The sequence below is a fragment of the Mytilus californianus genome, unplaced genomic scaffold, assembly GCF_021869535.1.
Source record: "Mytilus californianus isolate M0D057914Y unplaced genomic scaffold, xbMytCali1.0.p SCAF_21, whole genome shotgun sequence".
NCBI classification, from domain to species: Eukaryota; Metazoa; Mollusca; class Bivalvia; order Mytilida; family Mytilidae; genus Mytilus; species Mytilus californianus.
Window position 1 is genome coordinate 5577955 of NW_026262670.1, and position 14501 is coordinate 5592455.

Here is a 14501-nt window from a genome sequence, read left to right on the forward strand (position 1 = left end):
TTGGCTCGGTAGTTACAGTGGAAAATATTTTGTAAAAATTTACAAAAATTTACAAAATTTATGAAAATTGTAAAAAATTGACTATAAAAGGCAATAACTCCTTAAGGGGTCAATTGACAATTTTGGTCATGTTGACTTATTTGTAGATCTTACTTTGCTGTACATTATTGCTGTTTACAGTTTATCTCTATCTATATTAATATTCAAGATAATAACCAAAAGCTGCAAAATTTTCTTAAAATTACCAATTCAGGGGCAGCAACCCAACAACGTGTTGACTGATTGGTCTGAAAATTTCAGGGCAGATAGATCTTGACCTAATGAACATCTTTATCCTGTCAGATTTGCTCTAAATGCTTTGGTTTCAGAGATATGAGCCAAAAACTGCATTTTACCCTATGTACTACTTTTTAGCCATGTCGGCCATCTTGGTTCGCGGGCGGGGTCATCGGACACATTTTTTAAACTAGATACCCTAATGATGATTGTGGACAAGTTTGGTTAAATTTGTTTTAGTAGTTTCAGAGGAGAAGATTTTTATAAAAGATTACAAAAATTTACGAAAAATGGTTAAAAATTGACTATAAAGGGCAATAACTCCTTAAGGGGTCAACTGACCATTTTGGTCAAGTTGACTTATTTGTAGATCTTACTTTGCTGAACATTATTGCTGTTTACAGTTTATCTCTATCTATAATAATATTCAAGATAATAACCATAATAAATCCTTGATATACCACAACCCTCCAGAGGTATGACACAGTTATGTCCCTTGAACCACAATAAACTTACTGTTCAGAATTCTCTATAAATCCCTGATATACCACAACCCTCCAGAGGTATGGCACAGTTATGTCCCTTGAACCACAATAAACTTACTGTTCAGAGTTCTCTATAAATCCCTGATATACCACAACCCTCCAGAGGTATGACACAGTTATGTCCCTTGAACCACAATAAACTTACTGTTCAGAATTCTCTATAAATCCCTGATATACCACAACCCTCCAGAGGTATGACACAGTTATGTCCCTTGAACCACAATAAACTTACTGTTCAGAGTTCTCTATAAATCCCTGATATACCACAACCCTCCAGAGGTATGACACAGTTATGTCCCTTGAACCACAATAAACTTACTGTTCAGAATTCTCTATAAATCCTTGATATACCACAACCCTTCAGAGGTACCCTCTTTTGGTATGTATAGTGCGCACATTTATACCCTGGGTCATGTTTCTTGTAAGAAGGGTGCACGTTATCCATGCCTACAGACATTTTCTTAGTCTTTTTTCAGGTCCAAACTCCAACAAAGAAATTTCCAGGAGAAGTGAAGATTGCGGAAAATTTTTGCTAAAACCTCGATTGTTTTTATGTTTTACATGTTATATTTGTAATATGTATTTTATTGTTCTTGATTTGTCATGTTTTATTCAAATAAAATACATTTTATATCTCTGTAGTTACGTTTATCGTGTAAATTTGTCCATCTGTTTGCAATCTGGAAATTTGCCATGTCTTAATAAAGACACAATAAAGCTTTTGTTGTCGGTTAAATTAGCCTCTGTGTTCCTTGTTGTCATAACTTACTGTTTTTGTATGTGTTCATCATGGAGAGTAGAAGAAAAGTGTATGAAAATTGAATAAACCACGCTCGTTTTGAAAAGATAAACTGCCATTTTTTCTAATGTATCAGGTGATCGCCAGTCAAATGGGTTAGACATGTGACTTGATATTGTAAAGTGATGATTCAGTCTATGAGAAGTTTATTTTTATAAATATGTTTCTACTTTGTACCTTTTAAACAACTCTTTAAAACCGTTCAAGAAATTATGATTGAAAACATGATAATCCCATAATTGTAACCTGAACGAATTTAATTAGGAACAAGGTGAACCTGTCACTGATTTGTTTTGACATCGATTAGACCTGTTGATTGAGGTGTGATAATCCGGATTAACAGCTAGAATCAACAACAACAAAAATAAAAATAATGAGATTTTAACAATTTATTACAGCACTAATGATGTTAATGATAATCATTTGACTGATTCGTAATTATGTTATTGTTTCGATCAAAACATTAATTTGGATATTTAATCTTGTCCTTGATACTCAAACAATTTATTAAATTTGGTTTTAAAAAAACAAACTTAAATGTAGATTTATCTCAATCTAATAAAATTTTTATTCATTTGTCAGAATATTTGCAATTTCATATTAATTACGTATTCCGTACGGAATTCTCCGACATTGGTGTCCATTTAAAAAACTTCCTGTTTACCGATAGACTTCCTGTTTGCCGGTTTTGGAGCTGTAACTTTTCCGAAAATGTCTATGAGTCTTATACGAACAATAAACTATTTTTCTCACATTTCTTGGACCATAAAGGGGGTGCACACTATACACCCCAAAAGACGGTATGCCACAGTTATTTTCCTCGGACCACAATAAACTTACTGTTCAGAATTCTCTATAAATCCCTGATATACCGCAACCCTCCAGAGGTATGAAACTGTGTCCCTTGGACAACAATAAACTTACTGTTCAGAGTTCTCTATAAATCCTTGATATACCACAACCCTCCAGAGGTATGACACAGTTATGTCCCTTGGACCACAATAAACTTACTGTTCAGAATTCTCTATAAATCCCTGATATACCACAACCCTCCAGAGGTACGCCACAGTTATGTCCCTTGCATTATCTGCCTTGATTTCTGGGAACAGTAATGATGTTTCCTCATTTTCAGATAACTCAAAATCAATGTAGTTTATAAAGTTGTGTGTTGCTGGATCATAATACTGCAGACAACATGGTATCTAAAAATATATCAAAGAGATGTAATAAACTGTAAAAAAAAGATGCAAGCCTTTGTCAATACACCTCCCTCTATATATATTTCAGCTTTTACAACAGTCCCCTTTACCATCTTTATAAGGAACTTTCAACTTATGAGACAGGAGCATTAAATGGTATTGGTGTAAACTTGACAAGGGAGACAACTCTAGACAAGTACTTACCAACTGTTCTTCATCATACTCCTCTGTCATCTGTTTCACAGGGACATTAAATGGTATTGGTGTAAACTTGACAAGGGAGACACCTCTAGGTTGATGGTAACACCAGGTCATGTGACTATTCCCATCTTTATCCTTGTTACAAAAGATTATCTCCCCTGGATCACACTTACTGGAAATTCCATCTGAAAATGTCAAAATAAAGATTTAATCAAGTCTCAATTGCAGTCATGGTATGTATTGAATAATAATAAAATATGACTTAAAACAATGCGTGTAGATTTACATTAAAACTAAACCTTCCTCAATTTCATGGTATCTGTAAATTTCAAGATGTATCTTTTTTTCACCAATATAACAAATAGAGATTATCCATCAACTTTTTACAAATTCAGACCATGTATATCAACACAATTCAAAGTATATAACACAACTCACTAACATTTTAATAAATGGTATTGGTGTAAACTTGTACGAGTATGATGAAGAAAAGTTGTTAAGTACTTTCCTAAAATCATTTTTTGTTTATTATTTTGTATATAAATCAGGCCTTATGTTTTCTTGTTTGAATTGTTTTACATTTGTCATATCTGGGCATTTTATAGCTTACTATGAGGCATGGGTTTTGCTCATTGTTTAAGGCCATATGGTGACCTTTTGTCGTGGTCTCTGGTGGAAATTTGTCTCATTGGCAATCATACCACATCTTCTTATTTCTATATTTATAACTTTAATTATTGCCTGATCTTGTCAACATTAAAATTGATTGATTGGTGTTTAATGCCACTTTCAACACTATTGTGCTATTTAATTTTATATGGTCAGTTTTTATTGGTGGAAGAAGCCGGAGTGCCTGGAGAGAACCACGACCTTTGGTAGGAAAACTGACAATCCTAGTCAATTAAGGTTGGAGTCGAGTGCACCTGCCCCGTGCGGGATTCAAACTCACAACCTCAGTGTTGACAGGCTAGTGATACAGTAGTTCGACTACTTAGACCACATGGCCACGGAGGCCCCTTCAACATTAACAATTTGTGAAATGAAACATACCTTGGTCGATGACATAAGTGAACTGGCCCTGTCTTAGATCATCTTGTGTTTGGTCTGTAGTAAATGGTCTAGTACCAGTCTTCTTAACTTCTGCTTCCCCTGTACTATGTTTATCTCCCTTGGATTTTTTCTAGAATTATTTTTTGAACATTTTTAAGGGTGTATTAACTGACTTTCTGGCAGCCATATACTTCCAATCAAAATATGAAGTTATACATTTTTTTATCCTTTCTAAAATATATTTCTATGTCAAAAGGGGCATGTTGGTGTATTTTGCAGTAGTTTTGTTTCATGTATCCTTATTTCATATATAGTTTTCTTTTCTTAAATTTTCCTTTGATCTTTCTGTATGATAATTCTATATCAAGTTAGGCTAGAGTGAAATTGTTTTTTCTCAGTAGAGAAGAAAAAAAATGTATGACGTCATGAGCCTACGTTATTGATGTTACCTAGGAAACAACAACAAACAGATTATCAATGGTCTTTCAACCTCGATGATAGTTCTTATTTTATTTGTACAAATTTGATTAAACATATATTTCATAATTAAGTACACAGTAGAAATAAGATTCTATAAAGTGTGTTTTGTCTTAAAAAACCATTCCTATTCTGGAAGCAAGTTTCTTTGTTTGTGTACATTTTTCATTATAAAGTAAAAACAGCAGATTTAAATAAAAACATAAACGTTTACTCAGGAACTGTTTTGAAAAGCAAGTTCCCTTGGTATTTAAGCAAGTTGAATTGTGAACCTTCCCCCTCACCAAAAAATAAATATTCTATGAACAGGGAGTTGATGATTGATGAGCAATGAATGTGAAAGTACATTACATATTACAGCATGATCACATGAAACACAAAAATTAAGGAATAAAATTGAGAATGGAAATGGGGAATATGTCAAAGAGACAACAACCTGACCAAAGAGCAGATAACAGCCGAAGGCCACCAATGGGTCTTCAATGCAGCAAGAAAATCCCGCACCCGGAGGTGATCCTCAGCTGGCCCTTAAATAAAATTGTGTACTGGTTCAGTGAAAATGGACGTCACACTAAACTCCAAAACATATATATGAAGATCTGATTCACAGTTCCTGAGAAAAATGTGACTTGAAATTCATGGGATGGAAGGACAGATGTAAACCAGAATACCTCTCCTTTTGGAATGGGGGTATTATAAAATACAGATGTCTGCCATTCCTACTTGTTAATACTTACAGGTACCCTTTAGAACAGGGGTATTATAAAATACAGATGTCTGCCATTCATACTTGTTAATACTTACAGGTACCCTTTAGAACAGGGGTATTATAAAATACAGATGTCTGCCACTCATACTTGTTAATACTTACAGGTACCCTTTAGAACAGGGGTATTATAAAATACAGATGTCTGCCACTCATACTTGTTAATACTTACAGGTACAAGTGCAGCAAGCTCTTTTAGAATTGTATCAAAGCACATGATATGCTCTTGTCCAATCAAAACAGACAGCAGTCCTGTTGTTAGGGTAACAACAGATCTAGGTGTGGTGACATCTTCATCAATGTCACTGTAAAGTTGTATATCTGTTTCTATGGTAATACCAAATGGTTGAACCAATGTCCTTGATAGTTTATCAAATGCAGTTTTCACTGTAGCATTCTTCAGGTGCATATTTATGTAAACTTCCATAGTTTTTCCTGAAAGTTTTTATCAGAAAAATTAAATTCAAATACTATGGATTTATTATTATTGATGTGATATCTATTTTCTTGGTTTTCATGGGTATAGGTGTACCGTGAATTTTATTATTGATGTGATATCTACTGTCTTGGTTTTCATCGGTATAGGTGTACTGTGAATTTTATTATTGATGTGATATCTACTGTCTTGGTTTTCATCGGTATAGGTGTACCGTGAATTTTATTATTGATGTGATATCTACTGTCTTGGTTTTCATCGGTATAGGTGTACCGTGAATTTTATTATTGATGTGATATCTACTGTCTTGGTTTTCATCGGTATAGGTGTACCGTGAATTTTATTATTGATGTGATATCTACTGTCTTGGTTTTCATCGGTATAGGTGTACCGTGAATTTTATTATTGATGTGATATCTATATATATATCTACTGTCTTGGTTTTTATCGGTATAGGTGTACCGTGAATTTTATTATTGATGTGATATCTATTTTCTTGGTTTTCATCGGTATAGGTGTACCATGAATTTTATTATTGATGTGATATCTACTGTCTTGGTTTTCATCGGTATAGGTGTACCATGAATTTTATTATTGATGTGATATCTACTGTCTTGGTTTTCATCGGTATAGGTGTACCATGAATTTTATTATTGATGTGATATCTACTGTCTTGGTTTTCATCGGTATAGGTGTACCATGAATTTTATTATTGATGTGATATCAACTTTCCTGGTTTTCATAGGTATAGGTGTACCATTAATTTATATGAAGCATAATGTTTCTATAGGATTGTTTGCAGACTTTTGGAAAGCTAATTGTTAAATTTCAATGAAAATACAATTGTTTCTCAATCAATGAAAATAACTGAATCCACAGTATTACTGGCCCGAGAACACAGTTATTTGGTAGTGCATTTCTTTTAGACAATAAAGTCAAATTAAAAAATCACACTTGCTCTTTCTCAAAAAATTTTTTGTACTACTATTGGGAAAAATAATATCAAAATTATAGAAAAGTCTACCAGCTCAACTCAAAATATTGACAATTCTATGATAAGGGGGTCTAAAATTCAGTTTGACAGCTTCAGACATACTAGTTTTTGACCTTTTTTAACTGGACCAAATCACCACTTAACATAAAGATTCAGCAACCAAATTTTGTTAACATGTAATTTCATCCCTTAACTTAATATTTCATGCATTAGATATCAAGAAATAAATATGGAAAGTGTATGAAAAAAATTTGCAAGTTATACGCTGTCCAGACTAGGGACTATATTTGTAGACAACGAAAATCTAAGGACGATAACTGTGTCCTCGGACCAGTAGGACAATATTTCAATCTGAAGTAAAATGATGACATTGCATTGGACAACTGTCAAATAATTAATATAAACTGTATAAAATTTTAAAACTCAAATCACAGAATTTAAGAAATTGGAATAGAAGTTATATGTAATAAGTGTACAGACTAAAAGAAATTGTTTGCATGTAAAATGTTTACTGCGTGAGTTGCTGTGGTTATATAAATATATCTAAGGTTATAAGATAATTTTTCACATTTTCCATGTCCTTGTCAGTGGTTGTCTAATATCTTAATGCCTTTCTTGTTCTTTTGAAAAATCTGACTTTCATATTAATAAATAGCTTTTCAGGATCAGTTCAAATTAAGGGCTTGAAATATTGTAAAGGCATTTGTTTATTGTTGAAGACAGTATTTTGACCTCCAGATGTTCTTTGTGTTACTAGGTTGCTGTCTCAGTGATATAAACCTCATGTTTCTTTATCTATATCGACAGTACAGGAATTAAGAGCCATATATAGTTAACTTAACAAAAATCTACACTTTTATTAAACCATACCTATCTTATTGTGATTAAAGTTAGTTTCTAATGACAACCAATCTAAACTCCCTGTTATCCCATGATTCTTGTCTCCTGTCTCCATAGCAACAATAACCTGGTCTGTATATAGGTCAAACTTACTCACTTTTGATAATATTGCTGAAAAATAGATGGCCTCCTTTTTTTAAATTCACATCAGTGAAATAGTAATCACAAGAGACTGTCAAAATGACAACAGGTCATCAGGCTTTAGTGTATGTATTGGCACCAATTGTAAAAAAATCAAGGGCAACAACTCTTGAACAGAATTTTAAGTGAAAATTGTAAAATTCGAAATTGACCTCATTTTTTTCATCAGAAATACTCTATTAAAAATAAGAAAACTATTGGTTAAATTGTTCTCAAGTTGTCACATGGGATGACATAAAGTACTATTTGTCAATCAATCAAGAACCATAACTCCTGAACTGCAAAAGTGAAAATCATCAATGATTCAATATCCAAATTGGTGTACATTATAAAATGAGAAACAACATATTAAAATTCAGAAAGGATTGGTTGATCGATTTGGTTCTCAGATGAATGCTTGGAGCCATGAACCAAAGCATGAGTCCACCATACTATCCCAAATTATTAACCGCATTTTTCTGTTTGATTGATTGATTGATTGTTGGTTGCTTAACGTCCAGTGGCAAATATTTCATGCATATTCAGGACGATTTTCTGTTTGAAACCAGATTAAAAATATTTGCTTGAATTATTTAACCTAACTCTACTTTACCTTGGAATGGATCAGGAGCATGCTCTGTTGTTGTCTTCTCAGTTCTGGGTGGTCTCTCACAGGATTTTGTTTTAGGTACAATCTCAGAGATGAAATGTTTTACATGGTCTATCTTGTCTAGACTGAAGTTCATTTTAAATGGCCTGTCTAATCTTAGATGTATACTTGCTAAAAATAAAATATTGCTCACTATACAAAGATATTTTAATATTTAAATGTTTGTTTTTCTCTCCTAGAGTTTGTGGATAATTGCATATTTATCCATATGTTACCTTTATACTGTACTTTTGTCAAAAGAAAGTATACTCATTAAAATCTTAATTATGCATAGTAACATCTTGGTTGATTTTGATATTTTCTGGTATGAAAAACATTGCAATAATTGGACACAAGTTTTGAGGTAATAAATTCCGATTATCAGGTTGTCTGCATATTGATATTTTACAATATAAATATGCAGACAACCAGATAATCGATTTATCAGGTTGTATTTGCGTATTTTTCATGATAGAAACAAGTGTTTGCTTTGTTTCACCAGCAAACAAGAAGATGACTTGATAAGTTCGGTTCATTCATTATGAGGTTGGTGATATGTCTGGGTCAAAGTTATTACGACTGGGTCAACGTAATTGACGTCACAAAGTTGGATGTGCAATATCACTAAGAGCTAAGCAGAGTGATACAGACATTGGGACGACAGATAATTGTGTATATAATAAAACAGATAAAGATATTTTAACTTTCAGTGTATATACGTTTAGAGTAGAGACATTTTGTTATAAGAAATTACATGGCCAAATAAAGAAATTCTCTACCTGAATTGTATATTAGATTGGTGATATTAAGTTTATTGAATTACCTGGACCAATAAAGAAATCCTCTACTTTAAGTGTATATAAGCTTGGTGATATTAAGTTTATTGAATTACCTGGACCAATAAAGAAATCCTCTACTTTAAGTGTATATAAGCTTGGTGGTATTAAGTTTATTGAATTACCTGGACCAATAAAGAAATCCTCTACTTTAAGTGTATATAAGCTTGGTGGTATTAAGTTTATTGAATTACCTGGACCAATAAAGAAATCCTCTACTTTAAGTGTATATAAGCTTGGTGATATTAAGTTTATTGAATTACCTGGACCAATAAAGAAATCCTCTACTTTAAGTGTATATAAGCTTGGTGGTATTCCTGTTTTTGGATGTGGTTTTCCTGGTCTGGTTTCAAACCAATACACATTGAAATCAGTTGTTTCTGGTATGGCTTTCATATCTATATAAAAAGAAAACTTATATTTCAGTCAAATGATACTTTAGCTATTTAAAGATGTAAAATTGTACCTTATTTACATGTTGGCTTTTTATATGGTTATTCTAGACTACCGTACAGCAGGTCATTTTAGTGGGTGTAAAATTTCCCGATTTAGGGGCAACAAAGTATACGAAAAATGTTGGCGGTTTAATTCGGCAAATTCTTAATTCCCAATTGAATATGTTGGCAGATACTGAAATGGTTGCAGTTAAAAAAGTGAATCAAACTAGTGTCTATTGTTATTGTTATGGTTAAATGATTTTTTTACCTGAATGACTTCTTATTTATTGATTATATTCTGATGCAGTTAATCAATAGAAAACAGATAATTTAGATATTTGTCACAGGTGTACAAACTTCTTGTAAATGTTACAGTTGATTTGTAACGAAATTGACCGAACCTTTGATGTACTAATTAGAATATAAAATTTTCAAGTGACTTGCAACTCTTAAACTATTTGACTCATTATTAAGGGTATACAGTTTAATTAGGACTCATGACATCATTTTATAAAATACATGTATGTACAATGGAAAACAGTATATCATATAAAATACATGTATGTACAATGGTAAACAGTATATCATATAAAATACATGTATGTACAATGGTAAACAGTATATCATATATAATACATGTATGTACAATGGTAAAGAGTATATCATATATAATACATGTATGTACAATGGTAAAGAGTATATCATATAAAATACATGTATGTACAATGGTAAAGAGTATATCATATAAAATACATGTATGTACAATGGTAAAGAGTATATCATATAAAATACATGTATGTACAACGGTAAACAGTATATCATATAAAATACATGTATGTACAACGGTAAACAGTTACAACGGTAAACAGTATATCATATAAAATACATGTATGTACAACGGTAAAGAGTATATCATATAAAATACATGTATGTACAACGGTAAAGAGTATATCATATAAAATACATGTATGTACAACGGTAAAGAGTATAAATACATGTATGTACAATGGTAAACAGTATATCATATAAAATACATGTATGTACAATGGTAAACAGTATATCATATAATATATTTGATAAAATGGGATAATTTTAACTACAAATATAATTTACTGATAATTTATTTATACATCTCTGAATAAATCTCCACAAAACTATCAACTTTTGAAAACATTACAATTAGCTAAGCTATTTTGGTCCTGAAAATGTGGTCAAAAGTTGATATCAATTAATAATACAAGTGATAATTTTGATGATTTCTTACCTAAATGAACTGACTGTAAAGACGACCCTTTGACAAGAACATCATAACAAGACATTTCAAATTTCTGTTGACTTTGGTGACATGATAATACTGTATGTGGTTGTGATATGTAAACATATAGGAATGGATCAACAGACAGCTGTGTGGTATCCTCCGAGTCAGGCATGTCTAGTTTTATAAACGTGTGCTTTCCTGATGCTGACTTCGTTAGATCTGGGGTCTCTGCTAGTTTGACTTTATGTCTCTGGTCTTTGTTTTGTTTGCGTGTGTATGTTATCACTGATATTCTACTGGCAGTCAAAAGAATATCTAATGGTGTGATGACCTTTGACCTCATGTCTAAATCATGAGGTGTCAAGACAACATCAGGATTTCTGTCCTTGACCTTTCTGGCGGTTATGGTGGATACATCACTTTCTATTCCACTATCTGCCACTAGAATTTCTGATCCACTTCCTGACAAATCTGCTCTTTCAACAGTCTCTTGAATAAGATCAACTTCCCTTGTTTCTCTGAGTTTAGCCATTGTTTGTATAGTTATCTCGGACATCAACTTGACCTGGTTTGTACTGACATAAATATCAAGGTCATTGGTGAAGTTCATTTCTAAAGCATGTCCACAAACCAAAATCTGAAATAGAAATTGTGTCAAGTAAGAGTCAAAAAATGACCCCTCCCCCCTTTTCCAAAAAAAATAAATATATAAAATAAATAAATAATTCTTTCTCCTTCTTTTCAGCTGTAAGGGCTGAATATAACACTATTATCTGTAATTTAATTTTTTTCTCCTTTAATATGATTTTCTATTTTTGTATATCATTGACACAGTTGTTGCATAAACAAGTATTAGGGTTGAGATCTCATAAACATATTTAACCCCGCCGCATTTTTGCGCCTGTCCCAAGTCGTGAGCCTCTGGCCTTTGTTAGTCTTGTATGTTTTTTTAATTTTAGTTCATTTATATGTTTTGGAGTTGAGTGTGACGTCCATTTTCACTGAACTAGTACACAATTTTATTTAGGGGCCAGCTGAGGACCACCTCCAGGTGCGGGATTTTCTCTCTGCGTTAAAGACCCATTAGTGGCCTTTGGCTGTTGTCTGCTCTTTGGTCTGGTTGTTGTCTGCTCTTTGGTCTGGTTGTTGTCTCTTTGACATATTCCCCATTTCCATTCTCAATTTCATTAAGGTATAAATCTGAAATTTCCTCCCTGTCATTATATTTTCTTCCATTATAAATAATGTTAAAATTTGTACCTTATGTAAATATTTGTGAAGGGATATAAAAATTGTAAAAAAGTCTTGCACAATTAAATTGTCCTGATTTATGACAATGAAATATGTTTAAAATGTGCCTTTGAACTTGTTTTTGTATTTTGACCTATTATAAACCAAATATAATTCAGTGAATACATTAGAAACTCTGCCAATAAGGGCCACAACTCTAATATACTTTGAGTCTGGTTAATATTGGCTGGTAATACTACTGTCTATCAGTACCAATGGCAGCATGCATACCTTGGAAACACTGCAGTCACTAACACCTGGTGGCTGGTATACAATGGCAGGAGCAGCTACTATCTTAACATCAACACCAGTTACTAAGGGCAGTAATTCTATATCTTCCTTAGGTTTCCTGTAAATATCAAAATCATTTGTATGAAAATTCAGGTTCTGGTATAGGGGAGATAACTCTTGCTTTCTTTCAATGCAAATCTTTACCTGGTTCAATAAGTTAAAAAAAATGTTAGAAAATTAATATCTGAATTATTGTGGTCTTCAAGTAAACAATCAAAGAGATCATTAAAAAGGGATATCTAATATGAGTCAATAACACAGAAATCCCAACAAATAAAAATAATGAAAAGCCATCTATAGACAACAACATACTAACAACAGACAGGTGTTGATACAAAATGTCAAGCTTTATTTATCCTTAGAATGTAATGCATAATTTTAACACTAACACTCAAACATCATCCATTTCAAACATTTCTCTAGATAATGAAAAACACTGAGATTTGCATACAAGATGTTCCTGGTTTAATATATAGAAGATTTTATACAGCAACATCATACACAGTTAAACAGTAAGACATGATCTTATGCAATGTCTAAAACAAACTATACAGAAAAACAAAAGAAACACTGATAGTGATTTGATTTAGCTCACTACAAATAGCATATCTATATTTATAAATAAATTGTATTTCCATGATTATGGTGTAAATATTATATTTCACAGGAGGGGGTGGACAGGGGGGTACTCTTCTCCCACCTCCCGACCCCTATCTCCCACCTCCCACTTTTAGAATCTTTTTTTCTCCCACCTATTATTTGTCTCCCACCTCCCACCTCCCACCTCCCGCCCCCACCTCCCTCAAAAGCTGTCCATCCCCTCTCACAGATACAGGTTGTTTTCCATTGAGATATTTTAGTAGTTGTTTACATCTTTGTGTCTTTTAGTGTCATGAGTGTTTTGGTGAATCTTTGTGTCTTTTAGTGTTTAGGTGAATCTTTGTGTCTTTTAGTGTTTAGGTGAATCTTTGTGTCTTTTAGTGTTTTGGTGAATCTTTGTGTCTTTTAGTGTCATGAGTGTTTTGGTGAATCTTTGTGTCTTTTAGTGTTTTGGTGAATCTTTGTGTCTTTTAGTGTCATGAGTGTTTTGGTGAATCTTTGTGTTTTTGTGTTTTGGTGAATCTTTGTGTCTTTTTGTGTTTTGGTGAATCTTTGTGTCTTTTAGTGTTTTGGTGAATCTTTGTGTCTTTTAGTGTCATGAGTGTTTTGGTGAATCTTTGTGTTTTTGTGTTTTGGTGAATCTTTGTGTCTTTTTGTGTTTTGGTGAATCTTTGTGTCTTTTAGTGTTTTGGTGAATCTTTGTGTCTTTTAGTGTCATGAGTGTTTTGGTGAATCTTTGTGTTTTTGTGTTTTGGTGAATCTTTGTGTCTTTTTGTGTTTTGGTGAATCTTTGTGTCTTTTAGTGTTTAGGTGAATCTTTGTGTCTTTTAGTGTCATGAGTGTTTTGGTGAATCTTTGTGTCTTTTAGTGTCATGTGTGTTTTGGTGAATCTTTGTGTCATTTGAAATTATACCACGTCACCTTATTTTTAGTCTGACCATTAGAACTGAATTTCCACATTAAAGTAATAATTACAAAAAATATTTTAGGGTTGGGCATCTTATCAATAAATATGGTATATACATAAATGAGACAGCAACCCAACAACACAAAAATTCAATACATGTATACAAGAAATAAATGAAATTATTATTCACAAATGTGACATAACCTGAAATGTTTGTCTGCAGTGTTCCATTCTAAAGCAGGAATCTGTACAGCAGGCTGGTTAACTAATCTCCCATCATGCTTCACTCTGTCCATAAAATCTTCCCAACTTCCTGTTTAACAAACAGTCATCATTTATAACTTTCTTTATTTATCAAATAAAATGAGTTTAAATTCATGTCATCCCCTGAAACTTTTAATTCAGGAAAAGAGTTTTACTTTTCATTTTTTGTTTAGTATACAACAAACCTGTTGGCTGAGATAATACTA

General features: G+C 32.5%; 1 protein-coding gene across 9 annotated transcripts in view; it reads right to left on the minus strand.

Annotated features, from left to right (window-relative positions):
• Nucleotides 1-14501, minus strand: part of LOC127731980 (intermembrane lipid transfer protein VPS13B-like) — a 100425-nt gene that overhangs the window by 57157 nt on the left and 28767 nt on the right. For all 9 annotated transcript variants that reach the window (XM_052240961.1, XM_052240964.1, XM_052240963.1 and 6 more), the window contains 10 exons: nucleotides 14236-14344; nucleotides 12465-12582; nucleotides 10950-11580; nucleotides 9512-9646; nucleotides 8377-8544; nucleotides 7614-7754; nucleotides 5486-5748; nucleotides 4071-4200; nucleotides 3024-3205; nucleotides 2632-2822 (listed from right to left, as the gene is read on the minus strand). In XM_052240961.1, coding sequence (XP_052096921.1) covers nucleotides 2632-2822; nucleotides 3024-3205; nucleotides 4071-4200; nucleotides 5486-5748; nucleotides 7614-7754; nucleotides 8377-8544; nucleotides 9512-9646; nucleotides 10950-11580; nucleotides 12465-12582; nucleotides 14236-14344 — 2068 coding nt within the window. The remainder of the gene's footprint in view (nucleotides 1-2631; nucleotides 2823-3023; nucleotides 3206-4070; nucleotides 4201-5485; nucleotides 5749-7613; nucleotides 7755-8376; nucleotides 8545-9511; nucleotides 9647-10949; nucleotides 11581-12464; nucleotides 12583-14235; nucleotides 14345-14501) is intronic.